Raw genomic sequence first — 27,811 nt, 5'->3', positions numbered from 1 at the left:
CTTCAAGACTTTGAACAAATAGCTTTTATTAGATCGGGCATTCGAGGAGGTGTATCTCAATGTAGCAATCGTTATGCCAAAGCAAATAACAAATATATGCGAGAATATGATAAAGACACACCAAACTCATTTTTAACTTATCTTGATGCTAATAACCTTTACGGATGGGCCATGTCTCAATTCCTTCCTACAGGAGGTTTTGAGTGGGTAGATGTCACAACTAATTTTGATGTCCCTGATGATTATGAATATGGTTTTATTTTGGAAGTAGATCTAGAATATCCTATTGAACTGCATGATTTACATTCTGACCTACCCTTATGTCCCGAGAATATATGTATTGGTAATACAAAAGACATAAAATTAGTTCCAAACCTTCGTAATAAAATTAAATATGTGATTCACTACAGAAATTTAAAGCAATGTCTGACAATGGGTTTAAAATTACAAAAAATTCATAGAATTTTAAAATTCAAACAATGCGCATGGTTACAATATTATATAGATTTAAATACAAACATGCGTAAACTAGCCACATCTGATTTCGAAAAAGATTTTTATAAATTAATGAATAACTCAGTGTTTGGAAAAACAATGGAAAATATCGAAAAAAGAGTAAATGTAAAATTATTGAGTCATTGGGAAAATCAGGGTAAAATTCTAGGCGCACAAAATTTAATTGCTAAGCCAGAATTCCATAGTTTATCTATTTTTAATGAAAATTTGGTTGCAGTTCAATTACGAAAGACGAAATTGTTCCATAATAAACCTATTTATTTGGGATTTTGTATATTGGATATTTCTAAAACTCTAATGTACGACTTTCACTATAACTATATGTTTAAAAAGTTTCAAAACAAATTAAAATTATTGTACACAGATACTGATAGTTTAATATATCAAATTTTTACAGATGATTTTTACAGAGATATAAAACCTGATTTACATTTGCGTTTCGATACCTCTGACTATACAGAAAAAAATATATTTGGCTATCCAAAACTCAATAAAAAGAAGTTAGGCTACTTTAAAGATGAAAACAATGGTAATATATTTAATGAATTTGTAGGACTTAGATCTAAAATGTATGCATTAGATGTTGAGGGAAAATTCACAGCTAAAGCTAAGGGGGTTAATAAAAGTGTTACTAAGAATATGAAAATGGAAAATTATAAGACTTGCTTATTTGAAAATAAGAACGAATATTGTTCAATGCTTAGATTTAAGTCAATAAAGCATAATATTTTTACTCAAAGAATAAATAAATCTAGTCTGTCATTTAATGATACCAAACGGTACATTTTACCGAATAATATTGATACATTAGCTTGGGGTCATCATAAAATAGAATAAATATTATATTAAATTTTAAGAATAAATTATTATAGTTTTAAAAAACCAAATGAGAGATTATTGTATTTAGATGTATAAGTTGCGGAGTAAAACATGATGTACTGTATATTGTTTCAATTATCGATTTTTCTGTTTAAATAAATGGTGGTTTAATAACAGATTGTTTCATTACTATACTAAACCTTAACACACATAGACGTAGTAGATAATGCATCATTTCAATCATCCATTCACTGCAATAGTTGCTGGTCCAAGTGGATGTGGAAAATCAGTTTTCGTAAATAATTTTATAAAATTTTTGAATGATATCTGTGATACAAATTTTACCCAAATCACCTGGTGCTTTGATGAAATGCAGCCTTTATATAATCTCAACCACATTAATTATCTTCAAGGTTTACCTGATTTATCTATGTTTGACGGAAAAAATCCTCAACTTGTAATAATTGATGACCTGATGAGGGAATCAGATGGTCGTATTGTTGATATATTCACGAAAGGAAGTCATCATAGAAACTTAAGTGTGTTTTATTTATCTCAAAATTTGTTTCATCAAGGTAAAGGACAAAGAGATATATCACTCAACTCAAGTTATATAATATATTTCAAAAATCCTCGAGATAAAACCCAAATTCGATACTTATCTCGTCAAGTATTCCCTGAAAATCCGAAATATTTGGAAGATTCTTACAGAGATGCTACCAATGAAGCTCATGGTTATTTAATGATTGATTTGAAACAAGAAACAAATGAATTGTGTCGCGTTAAGACAAAGATATTTCCATCCGATGGATATTGCACTGTTTATGTACCCACAAAAGGGTTTAAATATGGTAAGAATCAAGAAATTTCGATCATTTATAAATGATGCATAGACGTTTAAAGACGCATAAAGATTTGTTAATTGCTCTACATAAACTGAAGCCAAAATATCAAAAAGCTTTATTAAAATCATGTAACAAAACAGAAATAAATTACATTTGTGAATGTATTCATAACGTACTGCGGGGTAACGTTGAATTGGCCGAGAAAGAAAAATCTAAATTAAAGAAATATAAAAATATTCTTCGAAAATTGGTAAGAAAAGGTACGAATAAAATTAGAAAAAATATAATTGTACAAAAAGGAGGTTCATTTCTACCGATAATATTGGGTTCTATTCTAAGTGGGTTGATTAATTCATTTATTTAAGAAAATGGATAATGCTAAAAAAATGTTACTTATTGAACCATCATTATTGGAGAAGTTAAAACAACCCAAAGAAAATGATACGCCAAGATCTCGATTAGATACTGATATGCAAAATATCTTAAGCAGTGACATAGAAGATCGAAAGAAATGTATTTTATATTTGCAAACCCTTCAAAGATATCTAAACTTCGTCAAAGAGGATCGACAACCATACCACATACCACTTATAAATGATAATGATTCATATATTGGTTTTAATCAAAGTCATAATGAAATCGATACTGATTATATAAATCATGATGTGAATAAAATAAATGTAGTTCCTTCTCAAACATCAGTGGAGGTTAACAAAAATATTGGAGAAATATACACGAGCTCTGAAATACTGAAACTAATACCGAAAACATATGCTAAAAAAGGTGAACTTTTACTAAATTTGATTTCCTTGAATAAAAATAAAATAAGCTGGGATGAATCTGGTACCGTGATTATAGATAATGAAAAAATACCTGGGAGTAATATTGTGGACTTGGTGAGTGATTCCTTGAGAGCTCTTCAGAAAAGTGAACCTATAGGTTGGGAAAAATTCGCAACAACTTTAAAGGAAATAAAAGTACCACTCACTTATATCGGGAACCCAAAGCGATTGGATTTTATAAACCATTTGCAATTAAAAGAGGTTGAAGCTAAATCAGTACCTGACGAAGAATTTTCTACACCAACAAGTAATAAGTACACAGGGAAACTAAAAAAAAGATCGGACTGGGAAAAATGGACCCCATATTAGAAATAAATAAAATTTATTATGATGCATCACATCCTGCTGGCTACAGCACTATTGATAAATTGTCAAAAGCAATGAAGGGTAAAATGGACAGAAATAGTGTCTTAAAGTGGTTACAATCACAAGAAACATATACATTACATAAACCTGTTCAAAGAAAATTTCCTCGTAACAGATATATTTTGTCTAATATTAATGAGTTATGGCAGGCCGATTTAAGTGATATGAGATCTTATTCTGAATATAATGATGGTTTCAAATACATACTTTGTGTTATTGATGTCTTTAGTAAATATGCGTATGTTCGAGCAATGAAAAAGAAAAACTCTGAAACAGTTAAGGAATGCTTTGAAAGTATTTTTGCTGAAGCTAATACTACACCTACACATATACAGTCTGACAAAGGAACTGAATTTGTTTCCAAATATGTACAAAAATATTTTAAATTAAAAAACATAAATTATTATACAACCAATAATCCAGATATTAAAGCAAGTATTGTCGAAAGATTTCAGAGAACTCTTAAAATGAAAATGTGGCGCTATTTTACACACAAAAATACTCATAAATACATTGATGTTTTACAAGATCTAGTGCATTCATATAATCATAGTTTTCATTCTAGTATAAAAATGTGTCCATGTGATGTTAATAATACAAATATAATGAGTGTATGGCGAAATTTATATGATAGAGAAAGTAAGATAAAAACATCAATTAGTATGGTGAATCCAAGAATTCACGTTGGAGATTATGTTAGAATAACAAAACATAAACATATTTTCCAAAAAGGATATGAATCAAATTGGAGTGACGAAATATTCATCGTATCTACTATAATACACCGATCTCCGTTTGTAGTATTTACTTTAAAGGATTTAGAAGGTGAAGAGATAGTTGGTACTTTTTATGAAAAAGAGTTACAAAAAATCATATTCGACCCCACTACTAAATACAAAATAGATAAAATAATACGCTCTCGATATACCGGTAACAGAAAAGAATTGTTGGTGAAGTGGAGAGGTTATCCAAATAAATTTAATAGCTGGATATTAGCTTCTACTTTGAAAAAAATATGAATAAAGATAGTTTTTATTTAACTTTACTAAGCAATAGTTCTATGGATTATTTTCCTGATAATACAACAACATTATTTTCTACGAAACTGCCAAAACCAACAATACTAGAAGGTGAATGGAGGGTTGGAGTAGTAGAATTTCAGTACCCATGCACTATGTTCACCGTTCAAGAACATGAAAACATTATTTATATAACAAAGTTGATGCAAGTACCCAATGAAAGTAAACCGTCATATGTTTATTACAAGACACATATTCCAGCCACAAATTACGATAACATAAATCATATTTTGATGGCACTGAATAACACTCGAGAAAAAATTAAATTTAAGTGCGATGAGGTTTCAAGGATTGTAGTTGCTACAATAACGGATGAATCCATAAAATCTGTAACTCTATCACCTAAATTATGTCTTCAACTAGGGTTCGAACCAAACAGGAACCTCGTTGAAAAAAATTTTGGAAAGTGTCCAGCTAATTTGCATTTGGGTTTACCGTCTCAATTATTTGTTTATTGTGACATAGTGGAGCCTCAAATCGTTGGAGATGTTATGACACCCCTTTTACGAATAATACCATTGGATCCCTCAAAATACATATATGGAGCGTACAAAATGCACGTTTTCTCTCCTCCCCATTACCTACCTGTGATGCGTAGAGAATTTGATACAATCGAAATAGATATAAGAACAAGCACCGGTCAAAAGATACCATTCCAATTTGGAACAGTGTGCATTAAACTCCACTTTCAAAAATTATAATGTACGGCAAACGTGATAATATTTCATGTCCATATGAACACTATTATACTCACCAGGCCGGATCGGGTATCGGAGTTATTTATAAAGGAGCACCGTATCAAAGAGGTCATGGAATCGGAAGTTTTCTTGGGGGGCTGTTTAGATCTATTTTACCACTACTGTCTAGTGGTGTTCGAACTATTGGTAAAGAAGCATTAAGTACCGGTGTAGGTATATTATCAGATATGGTTAATGCACGCCCCATGGAAGATTCAATAAAAACTCGTCTAAAAGAAATCAGCTCAAATTTGAAACGAAAAGCCGATGCTAAAATAGATAATATCAACATGTTTGGATCTGGGTATATAACAAAACGAAAACGTCGTTCTGCGATCATTCCATCATTGACTGCGAAAGCGAAAGCTATTAAGAAATTAAAATTGAATCAAAAACAAATCAAAGATATATTTACTGATTAAATATGTCATTTTTACATAGTCAGTCTTGTGAATGCATTAAGTCCGAATTGGATTTATTTGCATTACCATCAACTCAAACTAGCATTGAAAGTGGACTATGGATTCATTATAAGCCCATTTCATCACTTGCTGATGATGGACCAATAGAATTTCAAGTACCTGGGGCAGGTGATGACTATGTGGATTTATCCCATACTTTACTCCATATAAAAGCTAAAGTTTTGAATCAAGATTATACAAAACTGACAGTACCGACAGTTGTGGCCCCAGTTAATAATTGGTTACATACACTTTTCAGTCAACTTGATGTATATTTAAATCAAAAACTTGTATCGCCACCGAATAATACATATGCATATCGAGCTTATATTGAAACTCTATTGAATTATGCACCTGCTGCAAAAGAATCTCATCTCACTTGTGGTCTATGGTATGAAGATTCAGCTGGAAAAATGGATGCAACTGATGAACAAAATAAAGGATTTATTAAAAGACAAGAATTGGCTAGTGAAAGCAAAGAAATAGAAATGATAGGACATTTACATGGAGATTTATTCAATCAAGAAAAATTTTTGATTAATGGCGTTGACATGTGCGTAAAGTTAGTTCGTTCTAGAGAAAATTTCAATCTCATGGCTTCATCAACTGACCATAAATTTAAAGTGTCTATTACAGATGCAACTCTTATTATTCGAAGAGCACGAATCAACCCAACTGTGCTACTTGCACATCAAAAAGTTTTATCATCTACTACAGCAAAATATCCAATCACGCGAGCAGAAGTCAAAGTTTTAACTATACCATCAGGCATTCAGGGGAAAACCCTTGATAACATATTCCTTGGTCAAATACCCAAAAGGTGTATAGTCGGTTTTGTGAATAATGCATCCTTTAATGGTAGTCTCACAAAAAACCCATTCAATTTCGAAAATTATGATATTAATACATTTTGTTTATACATAGATGGACAACAGATACCTTCAAAAGCCTTACAGCCATCGTTTGACAATAATATTTTTACTACGGTCTATCATACGTTATTCTCAGGAACAGGTATACATTTCCTAAATGAAGGCAATGGAGTATCAAGAGAGCAATATGCCAAAGGGTTTTGCTTGCTAGCCTTCGACTTAACACCCGATTTATCAGCAAATTCTTCAAGTCATTGGAATCTTATAAAACATGGTAGTGTAAGATTAGAAGTTCGTTTTGAATCAGCTCTTACACAAACAATTAACTGTATTGTTTATGCGGAATTCGATAATGTTATTGAAATTGATAAAAATCGTAATATTTCTGTAGATTACAGCAGTTAGAATATAATAATTAATGTTTGAATCGTTTGTATCCTTGTGTATTTTTTATGTTGATTAAATACTAGATTACCTTATAAATTTATATAATAAAAATATGTATATAAAATGATATTTTGTTTTATTATGGTGAAACATAATGGCACTTAAATGATAAGTTCAATTATTGATAGTTTAATGGAGTCAACATTTCCAGATTGTACTAATGACTACGTAAGTATGTAGGTACAAAGTTCGTTTTCAATCAGCTTTTATATTATAATAAAATTGATGAAAATATAATTTCATCAAATGTTCATAGATTTATATTTGAATCGCTTGTAATGATATTTTGTTTTATTGTAACCATATAAGTTTTAGATACATGAATAAGATACATTAAAGCCTTATTTATTGAGTGCTTATGTTATTATGATCCACATAACTATTCAATCCTCGCAACTGACAAGACCCTGTTTTCAACTAATATGAATACAATCGAGATACAGAATTATTTGAACAAAATCGATCCCAGTATTAAAAATAATGTTTACGCGGCAAACCGATTGCCGATATATGTTGTAACGCCCTGTTATATTGTCAGCAATTTAGATAGTGATAATAAGCCAGGCACTCACTGGGTTGCAATACACATTGATGAGCAGGGTATTGGACAATACTTCGATTCATATGGTCGTCCACCTCAGGGATTCCAGCTGATGTTTTTACAAAGGAATTGCAGAATGTATAACTACAATACTGCAAGAGTACAGAATGAATATACCGCAGTGTGTGGCGAGTACTGCATAATGTATCTATACTTTAAGTTTAATAAGAAGAGTTTGAATGATTTCATCAAATATTTTGAAAATGATACAATCTGCAATGATGTTTTATTATATACTTTATTTAAATCATGTTTTAAAAATAAATAATAAATACAGAAACTGTCTTTTTAATCGTAGTAACGAATGTGATAGAGGTAATTAGTAAATTACCTGTATCACGTTCATGGAAATTTAGACATTGAGTCGCTCACCAATCATTAGCTAAATGACCAGTGATTATTAATGATTATGGATCTGTTTAATTTAAAAAGCTAACTTTGAAACTATAAGAGATATCGAAAAACGGATCAGCGCAATCGCTCGGAAATACATCAAAACCCCCAGTTTGACACCAAACTTCTTTTTTTTTTTTTTAGTAGGCATCACGAGCAAGTGAGCCAGAATCGAGGAGCCAGAACCGGCGAATCCCTACTACTGTGAGCCAGAACCGGCGAATCCCTACTACTGTCGTATCACCGCTGTTCGAAAACAGTTCCCTTAAAGCCTCGCCTATTATCGGAATACTGGGTCTCGAAATCTCGAGGGATTACCAATTCCGTGGCCATCTGGAGGGCAAAGCCAAATTGGCTTCGAAGAAGCTGGGCGTCATTAATAGAGCACGGCAATATTTCAAGCCGGCCCACATTCTAGCGCTCTACAAAGCACAGGTCCGGCCACACATGGAGTATTGCTGTCATCTCTGGTATGGCGCACCCCAATATCAGCTCGATCCATTTGACCGCGTACAACGTAGAACAGCTCGAATTGTCGGGGACCCAGTGCTCTGTGAACGGCTGGATTACTTGGCATTGCGTAGAGATGTCGCATCATAGTGTGTCTTCTACCGCATTTATCACGGGGAGTGTTCCGAAGAACTATTTAACCTGATTCTTGCCGCCGAATTCCACCTTCGCACGACAAGCCACAAGTTAAGATATCATCCCCACCATCTGGATGTGTCATCCCCACCATCTTCCACATTCTACAAAGCTGTGGAATGAGCTTCCTTGTGCGGTGTTTCCGGGACGATACGACATGGGTACCTTCAAAAAAAGCGCGTACACCTTCCTTAAAGGCCGGCAACGCTCCTGTGATTCCTCTGGTGTTGCAAGAGATTGTGGGCGGCGGTGATCACTTAACACCAGGTGACCCGTACGCTCGTTTGTCCTCCTATTCCATAAAAAAAAGACCTAGCACCCTGTGATTTCTGTATTTTCCCCAAAATAAAAGATTTGATGAGAGGTTTCACTTTTACCAATTCCGAAGAGGCAGTGATAGCGTTCAATCTGCACGTAGAAAACATGCCTTCAGATCTGTGGCCCTCCTGTTTTAAAAAATGGTTCGATCGCATGAAAAATGTAAAGGAGAGTATTTTGAAAAGCAATAAACATAATATTTTGGTTATAACATGTTGTTTTTGTAAGTTAGGCAAAGCTTTTAGTGTGACCTACATTATACAGATGGTGGGAATGACAATAGGGGTTTAAGTTTAAAATTGCAGTTTTGGCGTGCTGACAAAGACTGGGTAAGTAATTTAAATTTGAATTTAACTGAATAGTACGCATAACAAGTTTATTTTTTTTCTTGGTGGTTAACACAAGTATTCGAAAAGTCGCTTATGTGGCAATGTATTTACATACTTTACATTATCAAGAATATAATATTGAGATGCAAAAGTTTCTTTTAAATATTCTCTTTATGATTCTCTAGGACCTTAAGTTAATAAAATTGGGTATTTGTTGAATTCTATTACTAATTATGACAGTAATCACGACCAGTTCACGAAGCATCCGTACGCAAGTAATGAATCCTTTAATAAAACCCAAGGTCTATGCATCCAATATACGATAGTTTAAATTTGTATACCGTTTATTTTTCATAACTTTTTATGAAATATTTTATATATAAAAGGCTTTTTAATTTTGAACATGATTCATATAAGTATAAGATGCAATACTTTACTACTTACTACATTACGTATATTACAGCCATTGCAGAATACTCTATTTGATTTAAAAGAGTGGCCGTTGAGTTTCTTGCTACTTCTTCTCATTAAAGTTCAACCCTTTCCGAAGTGACGGTAAATATTAAAAGAAAAGAAAACTTTTGACATTCATAAGTGTCAATTCCTTGACTTACATAAATAAAGTGATTTTGAATTGATTTTAAGGATTAGTTCAGATTTTTTCTTTATGGAAGAGGAGAACAGATAAGCATACTACTTCATCATTTTGCAAATAGTTTCAATTACAATATAATATCTAAAGTGATGCAACAAAATACTCAATGCCTTACAAAAGTAAGTAAAAAAAGTAAATGTTAATTAATACGTAAAAACATAAGAGTTATTGAGTACAGTAGATGCATCAATCCAATCCACACATACAGTAAGATGTTAAGCGAGTATCTTATTAGCAATTGCAAAAAATATAATAAATTTCTGTTAACAGGATCAGCCATCACAAGTAGCACCGTTCACGAGCATGACGCATGGACCAGACATCGCCTCCCTCGAATATATTTTAGAGAAGGAAATTCAAATTCAATCTGTCTTGATCACATAAATGTTCATGTTAAAAGTCAGTTCAGTTGAGGTTTCACACATTCTAAATGCAGTTATTCGGCATGTTAAAACTTACTATATAAATTTACAAAAAATCTTATTTTGTAATTGAAAAATGGAATATTTTTATCAAAATAATGTATTGTAATCGGTCTTCGATAAATCTACGAAGTTTGAACGAAATCTGGCCGTTTAAAGTGGATCAAAATCGTGCCCAAATGAGTCGGTTACATACAAACATACATACAGGTAAAGCTATAATAAAAAGCGTGTAAAAAGACCATAACCCGCTAAACAAAGACTCAAATGCCGTTCGAATAATGGACTTTCCCGCCAGAATCAGTCGCCATTTTTACTAACTTCTCACACATCATGACTCACCCGGTCTGACGTAGCTGACCACAAACGTAAACACGAAGATAACGGAATACTCCATTTTACACATCGTTTAGTAAACAGCCGTGCGCACGTCACGTTAGTCACAGACTGAACAGAACATTAATGTATTAACCTCTTGTGAACGCAGCGCCGAGCGAGGTAGAGTCATAGGACAGTCACGTGCAAAATACATAACGCATATCAACTGAAGTGGGAGGGTCCTTTGCACCGGATGCCGTCTAGATTATGGGTACCACAACGGCGCCTATTTCTGCCGTGAAGCCATTACAGTGTTTCGGTCTGAAGAACGCCGTAGCTAGTGAAATTACTGGGTAAATGACGTGACGAGCGCAGTTGTAGTGCCGCTCAGAATTTTTGGGTTTTTCAATCATTTTGAGCGGCGCTACATTGTAATTGGCAGGGCGTATCAATTACCATCAGCTGAACGTACTGCTCATTTTGTCCCTTACTTTCATAAAAAAAATATCGTTGGATAGCTAAACTGATCCGTTGACCGAAATAGCTGCCAGCGCTTGCGTTTCCAGTAGCACTATTGAGGCGGAGATAGTACATTGTACATTCTTCGTAATAATACGTAGATGCCTATATCCATAAATTACGTCGAACAAACTTTATAGTTTTTGCCCCTCCCTACACACTCACACTTGTTGAACTTCCCTTTGGTACTTTTAAAACAGTAATTTTTTTCAGCAGCGAGCGTGCACTCGTCAACGACTTAAACCTTCATAAGCCTTATAAAAGATCCTGTAAGTAATATTGTAAAGTTTTTTACAATATTACTTACAGGATCTTTTATACCTATCTATCTAGTTTACCTACTAGTAAATATTAGTATTATTTATATTTTAAAATATCAAGTCATAAACCTTTAAATCCCCCTGTCCCTTGTCACACAATGTGACATTTAGCCCCCTCCCCTCTTAACATGTGATGTAATTTATGGATAGCCCTGTTATATGTGATAATTTCTGTTATATTGTTGACGCTACAACACAATGCCTTACTAGCATTTTGTATGAGTTAATTAATAGGACTTTCACAGAGCAGTCAGTCTAGTTCGGATTCGTGACGCACGATTCATTTCTTATTCTAATACTATTTCTACAATGTCCGTTCTTACCATATTCTATTTCAATGTATTTTAATTTGTGTATGTAAATTAAATGGTTTTTTTAAATCAAATTGATTAATCCTTGTCTACGACAATATACTTAATGTTACAATTATTGTTAGATTTGGAATCAGTGTCCTCCCGCCGCGACTCCGCTCTTGCCTCTCACCTCGTCACGCGTGCGACACAAGCACATCTCAACTATGTATGTAGTCACAAACCTATCTTGACTGACACCGACTCCAAAAATAATAATAAGAGCAACTGCATTATATTGTCGTAATAATTTGAGTGACTTTTCGATAGTCTATTATTTTTCATTTCATTTTACTTAGGAACACTCTAAAAATAAGTTGATTATTAAGTTGTAGATGAATACACAATTATTCTTTTACTTTTAACTGCATATTATATTTTATTGTTTTGGAGTGTTTTTTTTTTAATTTGGTTGTTTTTGTGTTAGTAGTTTTTTATTATTTTTTATTTTCATTAAATCTGAAGAAAACTAAATAATTTATCGGAATATGTGTAGACTTACTAAACTTGCTGCTGATATAAGACCGTTTAAATGAAATAAACGAATTCAGGGAGAAACGCCTATCTCAACAGAGGAAAGGGAGTTTGACCACGACAATTACTTGATCATAACGATGTTACGGTAGGCGAGTAAAATATCCGGATATCATATAAAAGATTCGGCTGAATATCGTTTATTTGCTTCTAAGAATTTAAGAGTTCCATGATTTTGTCAATGATCCCATAGGCAACTAAACTTTCATCAAACTACCCTTGAAATAATCCTTTTCAATAAAAAAAGAATCATCGAAATCGGTTGGCGTGATATTTGTCCATTTGTTGCGCACATACTTAATGCAAATATAAGACATATTGTTTTCTCATGGATTCAATTGTCAGAAAGGACCAAATTGAAATGGAACAACACGGACAGCACCAGCTTTCAAATAAAAAAAAAAACATCGAAATCGGCTCACCCAATCGAAAGTTCTGTAACAAACATAAAAAAAAATCCGTCGAATTGAGATCCTCCTCCTTTTTTGAAGTCGGTTAAAAAACAGTACACCCCCGGGAGTACCCACAGAAGTGAAAACTCGAACAATATGTATGTATTTATTGAATTGTCAGTCAATATTTTATTCTACTACTATTTTATTCTTTTAAACGAAGTGTTTTTCGTAGATACTTCAATGGGTTTTTTCTCATCTCAAAAAAATATGACAATATGCATATTTCTGCAACAATGCAACATCTATATTCCTACATACACATTCAACATATGTACATACTTATAAACAGAGGTAACAGTGTCGCGACATCAAGGGTTTTTCCCATCTCAACAAAAGCCCAACGCGTCTGAAGGCGTTCTCACTACAAAATTCACTGCAGCCTTTAATTCACTGTAGTAGACAATAATAAATTATTAATCTGTGTGCGACTGTACCTGTTAAAAATTATATTTACCAGGTCACTAAGAATATAATAAAACCGTTATCAATTAACTGGTGCAGTTCATTACGAAACAGGTTTACAAAGATATGGTATTTGTGTGCATAAGCATTAAGGTCAAGATAACTATGTTTAGACTGATTTAGAGCACAGTTTCACATTTTGTGAAATAGGAGCACATACCAGCTTCAGTGTTCTCTGACAGAAGGTGATCAAACACTTCCTCTTCACTCACATTATCCATTTTATTGGGAAAATTATTAGCACTTCGGTTTCCCGAATGCGCGTTTACCCTATTATTTCAAAGTGAAAGTCAAATAATCATTATTCAAATAGGCTTAAACTAAGCGCTTTTAAACCTTCATTATTTTTATAATTATAATGACTAATTTATCGATTATTTAATAATAAATATGTCAATTATAATATATTATACTAGCTAACCCGGAAACGTTGCATTTCCATATAAATTAATAAAATTAAATTGCAAAACACAAAATTTGGGTGCGAAAAAATAGATTACGAGTGATTCTATGCGATTTCAATTCGATTCGAATATACATATAAAATTTCATAAAAATCGATCAAGCCGTTTTGGAGTAGTATGGAAACTCACCTTCTGACTCTTATAATTTTATATACATATATAGATATATAATTAAATTATTTATTACGTTTAAATTGCTGAATCGACCATATTATTATGTATGGAAAAAGTTGAGCTCGTGAGAAAAACATACAAGAAACTCAACGGCTACTCATTTAAATGAATATTTTACAATTGCTGTAAGATACAAATTCGGTTTAAAGAACTTTATTTCTCATTAAGACAGTCGTCACTTACATGATAACTTAAAATCTTTGAATGACGGGCGAATTGCTCATTGCTGCATTACGGGTAGTCCGCCCCTATTTTTTTTTTTAATTTTTAGATTAATTATTTATTTTTTATGGTACAACATTAGAAAATACACACAACTTCAAATTTTCACCCGTCTACGATCAACAATTATTTTTGTATAGGGATTTTAATATTCTATTCCATCCACAGATACCTACGCATTAGAGTTGCAAGATGGCAATCGAATATAATGATTATTGTAGTACTATAAATTTTATTTACGATATATTTTGTAGGTCTGAGAATCGGTCGTCATCTATTTTTATAGCCCAAATATTTTATTTATGAATTTTTTTATTACTTTTATGGCAATACAACATTTGCTGGGTCAGCTAGTATTATATATTATAATTAGATTATTTAGTTAGTGTTAGTTAGTTTTAGATTTTAGATTTAGTTATTCTCAAAATTCAGACTTCTAGTTTTATCCAAAATCCAAAATGGCCTGAACTACTTCGAGAAAAGGATGGTACGGCTGTGCCGCTTGTTTTTGCTCGCAGTCGGTTACAAAGAGTTGCTGTGCGTACCAAATAGGGTCTAGTTGTAAGAAGGACTGTAAAATAGATCCTGTAGATGGAGCCACAAGCTGAGAGATGAACAAGACATACCAAGATTTCGGTCGATGCGTCATTCGGTTGGCTCAGTTGGTAAGAGTCATGAATTTTGGTACAAATTAAATTTGTATATTTAATCACAGAAGTGTGCGATGTCACATAAAAATTACGTCATGTCTGGTGGTGGAAATCGGCTACTGGTGAACAGCTTTTCTGAGCACTCTCTGAGTAGAAGAGGCAGAAAACCCGCGCAGCACAAGTTCCGCGCGATGCGTACCAGGGAATTTCATAACTCCGTTGCTAAGTTACACATCCAATTGTATGGTTTAATTATAGCTAAGCAATTTGTTATTTTAAAGATATTTAGAAAACAGTTTTAATAAAGAAAAAGAAGTCTCTGTAGCTCTCCAGTTAGTTGAGAGAAACTGTATCGAAAAGTCATTCAAGACTGAATGGCTTAAAGAAAAGACCCCTGAGAGACAAAGCCAGCAAAATCTCCGTACGAATTATTTTATTATTTGGTTGAGTTCTTTTTTTTTATTCTATTTTTTTTGGGGTTTAGTCAATAATGACTATGTCACCCCCGTAGCTTAAAAAACCCTTAATTACCTCACACAATATATAAAAAAACAGGGAGACACATATAACCAAAAATTACAAACACATTAATAACACATCTTAACGAGCGACCGCGCGGCCCTTGATAGTGGAGTGGCTAGTAAGCTATTATATATACACACATAGTTATTATTCTTAAGGAGCCTCGGCCGCTCTGAAACGTTCCGTACACATTCCATCAAAAGATAGAAACATCATCGATTCGTGTCTCCACAGTCTGTACAATTTTGTATTAGCGAACTTTTCATTAAAAATTTAAATTTATTTGATGGAATGTGCCCGGAACGAAGTCTTAACATTGTTACGATATCCGTCCTTTTAACTTTGGATTCTGTAAACCTTGGACATCGAGGGAGCTGACACACTATTGTTTTTTACCCTTTTCCCGCGATCTTTTGTCAAAATATTCTTGCCAATCTAGAATACAGTCCTGTTTAAATTTTATTAAAATTTCATTTGGTAATGGGACAAGGTCATATGGTACTCCGTCGCCAATGGCGCTTTTAGCTGCCGTATCTGCTTCCTCGTTGCCCATGATCGCTACATGGGAGGGTATCCATTGAATTATGACGGCCTTATTTTTATTTCTAATTTCGCATATGGATTCTAAAATGTCATAGGCTATCGGGTATCCTCGAATATTCGAGGTTAGCCGAGCTAAATGTAGAAGAGCGTTCTTTGAGTCAGATAAAATCACAAACTTATCACATTCGAGTGACAATATATAAGACAGGCATTCAGATATTGCAATCAGCTCAGTGTGCATTATGTTGGTATCCGTATCGTATATTAAATTTTAAGCTGATTCCTGCCTGAGGGTCAAAGACCGCCGCTCCTAAACCTGACACATCTTTAGATCCATCAGTATACAATTTATAAAATGAGTTATATTTATCATATAGAATCCTTTCACAGTAATTATCTTGTTCCCTCTATTACATTTTCTTTTAGGCATATTTAGCCCCTCTATAGTCGTAGCGATAATCTTTGACAAGTCCAAACTACCAATCCATGTAGGGAGACAATGAATTTGAAGTTTTTTAATGGATTTAATTGAATGTTGTTTTAAGTTTTCGTGGACTCTACTATTATATATTAGCAACGGTAATTTTTTATTTCTCCAATATACATTATTACACATATCATTAAGTGACTTTAATACCTCTATAGTGATGTTATCTTCAAACGATCTAGACTTCAACCAGAACTTACCAGCCAAATATTTTCGGCGGATATGTAAAGGTTGGAGACATAATTCACTCTGCATGACATGGATTGGTGTGGTCTTGATGAAGCCTCCAGTGACTCGCATAGCCTGATTCTGGTTTTTTCTAGTTTGTTTAAATGGCTTTTAATACTATTATCATATAAAAAACTTCCATAATCAAGCCTACTTCGTGTAACTGATATAAAAAGCCGTCTTAGGTGTTTCGGATGAACCATTTTAAACTTCTGTCAAACCACATACCTAGATATCTCACACTGTCTACTTGATGAATCTTGTGCTTATCACAAACTAAATATATATTAGGGCTAGTTCTACGTTTGCCCCTGCTAAAAATACATGCTTTAGTTTTTTATGAGAGATATTAAGACCAAGTTCTTCTAAGAGTTTACTGAAGTTATTTAATGCTGATTGTGTATTGTTTATCGCTAGGTCGATGTTTTTATTAGAGCTATAAATGAGAAAATCGTCAGCATATTGAGAGATGTATACATTTTGTATGGATAAGCAAATGATACTGGTAGCTAGGTTAAATAATAATGGGGACAGCGGATCACTCTGTGGTAGTCCTAAACCAGTAGTACGACATCCTTTTATATCATCACTTAGATAAATTTTTAATTCCCTTTCTCGTAAGTATTCCCACAAGTACTTGCATATATCTGAACCTACACCATGGCTATCTACTATGTGCAATAAACTGGTTACATTTACATTATTATAAGCATTGTCAATGTTCACAAAGCAACCTACTGTAGGGATTCCCTTTGTAAAACCTATTTGTGTGCGAGTAATTAATCTAACTAAGTTGTCATAACTGGACCGAGATCTTCTAAAACCTAGTCTCCTGAGAGAAATGATCACCTTTTTCTAAAAACCAATCCAATCTACGCGTGAGAATAGAAAACTAGCTGCTGAACTATTCGACCAGGTTTCGGCACAGGAACAATTTTAACTTTTCTCCATTGTTTTGGTATAAAACTTTGAGTAACGAAGCGATTGTAAAGAATAACAAGTATATTTTTCCCTGCATCTGGTAAATTGAAGATCATAGAGTATGAGATTAAATCTACTCCCGGCGCTGTGTCTGAGCGTTTTAAACTGTTATTTAATTCATGTGCCGAAATTGGAGATCTTAATTTATGGTTTTTAGATTTAATTATTGGCATGTCTGGAATTACAAAGTCTGGCGCCAAGGAACATAATAAATTATTTGACGTTTCACTGTCTATGGTAGGCGTCATTGTTTTATAACCTTTATCTACACCCATGCTTTAAATCCTCTATTAAAGATTCTGAAACAGTTAGCTTATTGCCAACATTAAAATACCCAATGTTCTAATAACTATTACATCATCCAAAAGAGTGTTATAATGTTCTACTGAATTTCATAACAACACTCCCTATGTTTTTTTTTATCCCTTCATGCGCAAAGAGTTTCAACAGACAGCCACATTCTTATTGCTCGATGTGTATCTGTATGAATTTCAAAAAAAGAACATTTTCGTTAACGCGCGTTCCACACTACCAGAACGTCGCGCGCCGTAAAAAAAAAGTAGGTTATTCGAATCCCCGCCATTTTTCTTCGATATTTTTATTGTCTTGTTTACAAAAAATTAGCGATTCATTTTAAGCGCTGCAAAAGAACATTATATTCGAGTGAATTTTAATTATTTCACTATACAAAATGTAAATTACTACTAAAATAAATAATTGTTTCATTAATACTTACTTTATTTGTATATAATCAGTAATGAATGATTTTAGGTTACTACTAGGACGGGTGTTTTAATGTTAGCAGTAAGCTAACTGTTCCAGAATCTTTTAGAGGACTCATATGGGTGTAGATAAAGTCTTGTATGCAACTGTTGATAATTAGGTATTAAAACACTCATGTGATACTATTATCACACTCGGCTTCGCCTCGTGATTTATCAGTAAATGAAATTCCATCAGTTTGGGGTGAAGGCTTTGAGCGTTCCACTGAATCACATTTAAAGAATAATTAGAGTTGTTAGGGGCCATTAAGGTTGAAGAACTTAAAACACTGCCATTGTGAGATATATTTTACAACCACAGATAAGATCCCACTTAATAAAATCTTCCAGTCAGTTTATCTTTTCTTCCCAAGGCAGATTTCTTTCGAGAATTTTCTCTTTCAATTTTTTCAGTAATCCTTTCCAAGTAAGATCTTCTTTTTTAGTGGTTGTTTCCCCTTGTCTGCAGTGCTCTTCTTCCTGTTGACTGGTTTGCATTTTTTTTCACTTGTCTCAGACCATTCATCCCAGTTAATGTCTTCAAACGCACTTCTTTGTTCTTTTTCGTTATTCTGTTTTTTCTTTGAACCTGTCTGCTTGGATGCTTCAGCATAAGAATGTTTCCCAGCCTAAGGGGCGGATTGACTTGGCTCATCTTGACATTCTTTGTTATGCTTTGGGAAGTCTTCTTCTGTGAATGCAGGTTCCGGTACTGGTAGGGGACTTGGAGGAACATTTAAAGTGAGAGCTCTTTTATATGATACACAAAATCATCAGTTCTCGGATCCACTTCTCTTTATGACGTATTGGGCAGATTCTGGCCATGGCCATGTGTTTTCCTCCACAATTATTACACTTAAATGTGGTTCTCGTAAGTTTGGATGGTTGTCTCCACATTTTGGGCAAACTATTTTAAACGAAGGACAGATCTTGACAGAATGACCGACTCTCCAGCAGCGCGAGCACTGTGTCACACTGTGGCACTGTGTAAACCGGATCCTTTGAAGCATATTCTCATTTTTTCGCAAAATTCCCATTTACCATCAGATCTGTTTCTACGTTTTAACCTTTTTATTCCAATTATTTAAACGTTACAACTCAGACTTTTTAAAATTTCTTCATCCGTATAGTCCCAATCTATGTCTTTTATTACTCCATATGTGTGTGTCCTTTCCATAGTTTTATACATAGGTATTAAATCCCTTTTCCATAAATATTTTGAGTTAATAAACTCGTCTGCACTATCCTCTTTACTAAATTGTATTAGAACTTTGTACGTTTTGTTATTTACCTTTTCTAAACTTTCAAATAAAGTCTGTTAGTACACACTTTAAATTCGTTTTTAATTGAATATTCACAAAAATGTTGACAGCACCTGGCCAACTAAACTTTTTTCAATGAAAATAAGAGACAAGACGAGCAGGACGTTCAGTTGATAGTAATTGATACACCCTGCCCATTACAATGCAATGCCGCTCAGGACTCTTGAAAAACCAAACAATTGCACTTGTCACCATGTTAAGTCTCATTTGCCCATTTAAATTCACTAGCTATGGCATCCTTCAGACCGAAGCACAGTAATGTTAACACATCACTACTTCACGGCAGAAATAGGGTTGTTGTGTTACCTATAATCTAGTCTGCATCCTGTGCAAGTGAGCCTCCCACTGGTAGAATTATTGGTAACTGGCAAAGATATGGCACTTTCAGTTATTTTCATAGTAGTATCTCTAATGCTATATTATTATGGGGCAATGCAAATGATATTTATGCCATCTTTACTCTATAGAAGTGGGCTTTATTTTAACTTATTACTTAACCAGAGTTTTACAACAACTATATGGAAAGGGATTGCATTGCCTCTATGAGCCTTAAAGCAATGAAGCATTGTCAATTTTGAGCCTAATAAAAATGGGCATTGATAATCTTGTATATTCTAAAGTACCCATGCAAGCCAAATAATATTTTTTTAGGAAGAGAACCTCCACCTAAACCTACCAATAAACATCAAAACAACATAACAATTGATATGATGTTTAAACTCAAAGTCAACACTATCAATAATTTTATTATTACACTCGTGTTGCAGAGAGTAGGGCAGCGGTGATCACTCACTATCTGTTGTACTCCAAATTCCATTTAAAACTACTAAATAAAACAAATAATATCTTGAAAAGTATCTATTTCACAGGCAGCTCATCTCCCCAGTTACTAGACCTTGCACACCAATATGTACTCTGATCATACTTCGCTTTAGAAAATATGATCTCTTTCAGGTCCCCCTCGGCTGTACAAAGTCTACAAATAGTGTGACCGGACCTGACAATGGGAGCTCTCACTATCCGAGGCCACTGTGTGTCATTTGCTGGACGTTCACCTTTCCTTAACACTACATATGTAAACAATTCCCCTTGGAGCTCTATTTTTGATGGAAACCCTAAGGTTTCATACTTCATAAGAAAGTTACATGGAGTCTTCTGCTCTAGAAATCTTGGGCAAACTGTATCATGAGGACATGGAGCAAATACATGACCTTTCAACCGACTATCCTTCAAATTTAATATGAATTCCCGTACTTCATTCACAACTTGAAATCCAGCATTAGTGCCTTGTTCTACAATAATTAAGAAATCTTCAGTCTTATTCCACAAAGTTTGTATTGTCTCCAACCGACTCTTCATGCTTGGCAATTCAAAGAATGAAAAAGCAGATAAAACAATATTATACTTAATGTCTGATGAGGCTGGTAGGAACTGTCTCTGGAAATATGCTTTAAATGGCATAGCAACATTTTCCTTCCCTTGACAAAGTATAAGTCGTGCTAAATCATTCATATTCTGTGATGTGTCCACTGTGAAATATTCAAAAATGTCACCTTTCCAATATTTGTTCATTGCCCAGGTGCCTGTGCCAACTCCTGAACCAAAGTCAAAGAAACTTCTTGGTTTGTAATCAGGTAACTTCCGTTTGATTTCATCAAGGATGCGTACTAGAATGGCATACTCAGGAGCAGCTCTACACATTAAATATTGCAAACAGGTTGGATTGTCAAATGATATATTACCCCAAGAATATATATTTCTCTTTAATAAATTAAACACTGTATTTTGTATTTGTCTCTCATTCCCTAATCTCTCATCTTCAGTAAGTTCCTGCTTGATTTTCGAGTAAACTCTGTGTGAAACTGTTTTGTGTATCTTTGCTGCTTTTTCAGTGATTTCTTTCTCTTCAGGAGGGAGATGCCTTGAATTCAAATAATTTGATAATTGTTTAGTTTCCGACAGATACGACTTAGCACCGTTCTCTTCGAGAATAATTTTTATAGCTTTCTCAATGTCGGGTGGTATTCTAGCGACTTTAACTTTAGTTCTACCTGGGTGGTTTCGCGGCTTAAACTGCTGCGTTTCAAAATTCTCACGAATGCTGCTATCGATTTCCACTCTTGTTGCATAATTTACGTAAGCTGTATTAAGCTGTTTCAATTTTAACCTTCTTAACATTTTCTGATTATTATAATTGGTAATAACTTACTTCTTAATTAATGTAATGTTTACAAACTACCATCCTCTAGGCTCTAACACAAATGCATGCGTAATGCGTAAGCAAACAGTATAATAATATACCTATAGGGAAGGGTCGCGATAAGTCAACACTATCGCGAAGCGTTCACTGGACTCTGAGTTCTGACAGCTGACTTTTTGAGTCAGATGTTTTACACTAAACTAAATAGGTAGTGTCATAGGTAGTAAAAAAAATTATATATTTATCGGAATTAGGTTATGATTTAGTGGTTTGTTTGGAAAGTTCGAACCTACGCTAAAATTTATTTTGAAAAGATGACAATAAAACCCCGTGAAAAATTCGATAATGACGATGATCCTGTTGAATCTATGTTAAAGAGAGCAGGTTGCCTCGATTTACATTACAAAGTGCAGGTTTATAGTAGTTAATTATCTCCAACAAAAATTTATTGCTTCCCTTTACGTAAGGTAAATTAGGAAATGTTGTGAAACTACTAGGTATAATTTTTTTACAGGAATGCATAGCGACTACTAAAGACTGGAGAAAATGTCAGGATGAAGTAAATGATTTCAAAGAATGTATCACAAAACATAAACAAGAAGAATTCAACAAAAGCAAAAGATAACAGTTAGTGTTGGACATTCTCGGTTGGAGTATATAATTAGATACATTTTTGTTCATATAATATTTGAAATTCAGGTTTTATTCATTGTTTCTAATATACTAGTTACTATGTAATTTATAAAGCCAGGTAAATGTTCTGTTTTTACTGCTTGCCATTAAATAAGTGAATATAAAATAATTTATTGTAGTTCTTGTTACTTTTTCCTTATAGTGCAATGAATGGTATTATAGGTTGTAGGTACTCAAACATATTATCTGAGATTTATTTGTAATTGTATACAAATAAGTTACCAATAAGTTGATTAATATAAGTACAATACTTTGTTTTAATTATTATTATTACCAATCTATTATATTATTACTAATTTTATTTATTTTTCAACTAGAGGTAATGTTTAGTTCCTTCTGGCTGTATTTAATAGAATAGAAATATAATATTTATTCACCATAGTGAGTGACAATTACATAACACTTGGTATACCCCATGAAGTTACATCAGTTTTGAAAAGGGATTTTGACATGAGGAGAAGAACTGATAAGAGACTCCCAGCCCATCTTTTCTATATATTAAGTATAGTGAGGGAAGACTTTATATTATTATTTATGATAAACCTGTTGATGATAAATAAATCTAGGGTGCCATTAAATTATGAACATTTAGGAAAAATGTACCATCCCACTACATTGAAATTAATATTACAAAATTAAATGTTCAATGGCAGATCAGCTCACTCCCAAATTCATTTGATTGTATCATGTAACAAATAATGTAAGGTGAAAGAATTGGAAACAAGATGACATTAATTTTCATGCTTGATCATCATTAAACCTTAGACAAGGATAAGTAATAGAAAGGTGTTCTCCTATAAAAAAGCAAGTTCATCTCATGGTAAGTGATACACCACCATTCGCAGGGTCACTCATGATTATTTAAAACACAACATTCTGATATTGGCATCACAATTGTGCTCGTCACTTTGATATATAAGATCATGAGTCAAAGAGCCTGATAATTTCTCTAACTATGGCAACCAAACAAACCAAAAAACAAAAAGTGCTTGACGAAAAGTGGCTGTTTTGGTTGCCCATCTAGCTGGCATCCTGTGCAAAGAAGACTTGTTACCAGTTACATTCTATTATTTTTAAATAAATATGATACTATATACTAATGCAAAACATATTGAGGCAAATAAAAACATTTTCAACCAACAAGGTAATAATAAGACCAAACAATTAAAAGAAAATCATTTTTTTATAAATAAAATCATTTAATCTCAAAAAATTACAATTTAAGCTAGAATGTTTGCCTTGTGGCGAATGGCTGTGTATGCCACAATGATGGAAAGTGCAGTCGCAAGTACCTCCGAGTTCACTAAGGGTCCTGAGAAGCCTGCAAGATATAAAACTAGTGTCAAATCATAACATTTAAAATGAATTAAAAATTTGATTTATACATATAAATTATATATTCTGTCAAGATAAAGATAGCAATGCCAATGATTAATGGTATAGACAATAAATATGCTATTGCAAAATTATACTCTTTAGTTAGTTTAGTGTGGGGCCAATATGTGATTTGAAGTCACCCAAGACTGAGTGGGGAAGTCTGCAAGGGCATGTCATGCTCCTTCCCCTGCTGTCTGGAAATGTCCATGAACCTTGGTCCCCAAGATCTATGAACAGCATATAGGTCTATTTTGAGCTAAAAACATTGCAGGACCACTGTTATACTGTGTTGATGGTGTAGATGACAGCAGTTTTTCTCTTTATTGACCAACACATTTGTGATTTTCTCATAAAACAGAAGTATGCTTCTTTTACATTATATACCTCTTAGTCAACTCTTACAACACCTCATCAACCTTCTATCCTGGTACCTAAAGAAGCACAGAACAAAATATATCAGAGATAAAACAGATGGTGGTGTAGCACTTACTTCCTGGATGAATAAGTTGGATGGCCAGGAGAGGAGCCACTACAGCAGCAGGGTCATTACGGCGCGCGCGTCGAACGGCCGCCCAACCCTCCTCATCGTGGATTCGGACTTCATACACTCCTGCACGAGCCTTTGATGGCTCCATGGTCCATGACACCTGACAGCCGGATTTGAGTATTACTTGTCTTTTAGTTATCACACTCATTTATAAGCCTTACAAATAACTACATAACATGTAAAATCAAGTATAGATAATATGACTAAATTCTGGTAAATATAAATTATTTATAACATTCTTAATCTCTTACCTGGTACCTATTTTCCCCAACTTGTGCTGCAGCTAATGACTTACTGTCTACTTCCGCATATAAAGGATAATTTTCTGGCAAAGGATTATCACACTTCAAAGTAAATTCGGTAATATATGCTATTTCTGTGACTATCGTGGCATCCAAACTTGTGAATGATGCAGCTTCTACTTTAGGGTTCTGGCACGTTTGTGCAGATATTGTGTTAAATGTAACAGCAAGTAATGCAAAAAATAATTTTGTGGCCATTTTACAGTCTTTTAATGTTTATACCTATGTAAAATAAAAATACACCGCACTTGATCCAATATCGCTAACCAATTACCACGTAATTTTTTTTTATTATTGTGAAGGAAAAACGTTCCGAATACGCAACTAGTGTTATTACGGAAATTAAAGTAGCGAAAAATTAACTTAACATATAAAATAACAAATATTAAACAATATGAAATGCCGTAAATAATAAAACTATCTACGAAAATATGCAACCTGAATAAAATTGTGAATGAAGTAACAAAATAAAAACTTTCATTCTGAATCAAAGTATATCCATAATGTTATTAAATACTACATCGGAACGCATATTAGAAAGTCAGGGATGACGTGTCGTACAGTCAACATGACGTTTTAAATTTTAATATTACTATTTTGTGTATTGATGCGTTCCGAATTTATTATTGTTAGTGAAGACTAAAATAATTTACAAATTACTTGTGCAAATAAACTTCAAATGAAATATTTTGATTGGCTTGACTTTACTTTTAAAATTGATTCTTTCAAAAACGACGTCTTGGTTTTGGTCATGGTTCTCCAAACAAATAAGGAATGCCTGAGAAAAATTTAAAATAGCCTTGACAGACAGACAAACATCGAAGCTTATTTTTTTTATTTTATTATAATGGTAGCACAAAAATAACTAAATCTAGTTTTTGAATTTAAATGAACAACTCTATCCGCAGGGTCAGTAAGAAAAAGTGTGAAAGACAAGAAGAGTTAATGTATAGCATTAAATAAATAAACACATTGGTTTATGACTTATTACATAATTTTTAATATATCGCTGCTTTGGAAGAATGGTGTATTATTACAAAATACCACAACTTCGAGGTTATTAGATCATGCGTCGACAACGACGATGATCCAAATTGTATACTCAATAAAGATACACTTGTAACTGCACCACAATAAAACTTTATGTCATTGGAGGATTTTGGTCCCCATTTCTTTTGGACAGTGATGCTTTTCATTTTAAGGTTAATTTTAATAAATTTAAATTATAGTTGTTCCGCGAAACAATACCATGATCATGTGTTGATTTTTTTTATAAAAGTGTATTATTTTGTATAAGTTCACTAACCTATAGAAAAAAGTGCTATTTTGTTTATTTTGTCACTATTCTTAATAAGATTGTTAAAAAGATAGTAATAACCAATGTTGATTATGTTATGTTTTTGAATACGACGCTATACGCTAACCCAAAATATCAGATGGGTTTTTAGAGACTGAGCGTTTGGCGATTAAATAAAACAACTGCTTGACTGTGAGGAATATGTGGAAGATATATGGAAGATATGATTTATTAAAAAGTTACACGATATGTATACAAAATCCTTAAAACTAATTACCCAATTACAATCGTTACATAAAAAATATTTACAAGTTCAGAAAATACACACCAATGCTAGAGCTTACATTTTAACCAATAGTAAAACGTTTCATTCAATAAGAATTGAGAATAATATTATGTGTTCTATCTCGCTCTAAAACTAATGCTATCGCAGTTTGTGTAAACTCGCGTCGAACCTCTATCATACGATGTCAATGAGCATTCCGCACCTACGGCTGTTGCTCATTGATTAAAATTGCATGAATAGCGATCGACCCCCGAGTCCCGACGCTTCATTCGAGGACGCTCGGCCTTGCTGTGCGGTTGTGTAACGCGGAGCATATGACTGATCACGTGAGTATATCTGCGATCGTCGAGAGAAAGTACGATGCTTGAAACTTCACTGAGATGACTAAACTGGTGATCTGTATGATTCTATGAGTTGATGTACAGCATTATGAAATGGTTCTTATCAGAGCTAATATTACGTTAAACAAAATAAAATGTTCTAATCAGAGCTAATACTACGTTATATAAAATAAAATGTTCTTGTCAGAACGAATCTTTCGGCATACGCTTATTACAGTTATTATGCACGATTACTATTTCTACGATCTATAATGCTACGTTACAAGTTAGGTATGAGACATTTGTGTTAATTGATATTATTGGTTGTAGGTACAGCTACAGGAGTCCCCCTTCAAGTGAAACGCACCGGCAACTTGATGTGTCGGCCTGTCCTTGACATTTTGATAGGCTGGGACGTCAAGTTGTTCGTAGGGTCCGGTAACGTGAAGAAGGCGTAAAGTAGCGGCCTAGTGCCGCTATGTTTCGCATAGGTTAGTGTCGAGGACCGGAGGCCATTCCCCCCCCCCCCCAAACAAAATATGAGAGCGGTATTTAAAGAGAAATTACCCCAGGAGGGTACCGACTCTTGTAGAGCCGGAGAATCCCTCCCCGAGCATTCGCGCTCGGGCTGCCCCTCGTATTCTGGGGAGGGCACAGTACCGCGTATGTCACAGGACAAACAGGGCAGCAACACCACGGCACCCCGCTCCACGCTTAATGTGGACTTTTGTAACATCCGGGGAATTCACTCCAACTTAAACGCCGTCCACCACCACCTTGAGACGGCGCAGCCGTCCTTGTGTTTCCTTACGGAGACGCAGATATCTCCACCTAGCGATACGTCATATTTAACGTACCCCGGGTACAAAATTGAGCATAATTTCATGCCTCATGCCGGGGTATGTGAGTACGTTAGGCGTAGTCCCTGATTCATGGAAGTCAGCCCTTGTCCATCCGATCCCAAAAAAAGGAGGCAGTTCGGATCCGGCAAACTACAGGCCTATTGCTATTACCTCCCTACTCTCCAAAATCATGGAGAGCATAATTAACCGCCAGCTCTTGGTATACCTTGAGGGTCACCAGTTGATCAACGACCGGCAGTACGGCTTTCGCCATGGTCGGTTGACTGG

General features: G+C 34.0%; 4 protein-coding genes across 4 annotated transcripts in view; 1 reads left to right on the top strand and 3 right to left on the bottom strand.

Annotated features, from left to right (window-relative positions):
* The window catches only part of LOC126967025 (uncharacterized), a 49,135-nt gene extending 38,319 nt beyond the window's left edge, over positions 1-10,816 (bottom strand). Inside the window, exon 1 of the mRNA XM_050811342.1 lies at positions 10,690-10,816. Coding sequence (XP_050667299.1) covers positions 10,690-10,753 — 64 coding nt within the window. The 5' untranslated portion in view covers positions 10,754-10,816. The remainder of the gene's footprint in view (positions 1-10,689) is intronic.
* A 9,686-nt stretch (positions 10,817-20,502) lies between these two features.
* On the bottom strand, positions 20,503-21,990 carry LOC126966958 (methyltransferase-like protein 17, mitochondrial). Its single transcript, XM_050811276.1, has one exon. The coding sequence runs from the start codon at positions 21,835-21,837 to the stop codon at positions 20,518-20,520; it is 1,320 nt and encodes a 439-aa protein (XP_050667233.1). The 5' UTR covers positions 21,838-21,990; the 3' UTR covers positions 20,503-20,517.
* Positions 21,991-22,034: 44 nt separating this feature from the next.
* LOC126967461 (cytochrome c oxidase assembly factor 4 homolog, mitochondrial) lies at positions 22,035-22,670 on the top strand. The gene is made up of 2 exons (XM_050811945.1): positions 22,035-22,272; positions 22,374-22,670. The coding sequence occupies exons 1-2, from the start codon at positions 22,174-22,176 to the stop codon at positions 22,482-22,484; spliced, it is 210 nt and encodes a 69-aa protein (XP_050667902.1). The 5' UTR covers positions 22,035-22,173; the 3' UTR covers positions 22,485-22,670.
* Positions 22,671-23,730: 1,060 nt separating this feature from the next.
* On the bottom strand, positions 23,731-25,085 carry LOC126967415 (translocon-associated protein subunit delta). Its single transcript, XM_050811872.1, has 3 exons — positions 24,728-25,085; positions 24,420-24,576; positions 23,731-23,873 (listed from the first exon to the last, which is right to left on the bottom strand). Exons 1-3 carry the CDS (start codon positions 24,974-24,976, stop codon positions 23,773-23,775), a joined length of 507 nt encoding a protein of 168 aa, XP_050667829.1. The 5' UTR covers positions 24,977-25,085; the 3' UTR covers positions 23,731-23,772.
* Positions 25,086-27,811: the final 2,726 nt, after the last annotated feature.

Source organism: Leptidea sinapis, chromosome 1 (genome assembly GCF_905404315.1).
Source record: "Leptidea sinapis chromosome 1, ilLepSina1.1, whole genome shotgun sequence".
Taxonomy (NCBI): Eukaryota; Metazoa; Arthropoda; class Insecta; order Lepidoptera; family Pieridae; genus Leptidea; species Leptidea sinapis.
This window is presented reverse-complemented; position numbering and strand designations above follow the sequence as displayed.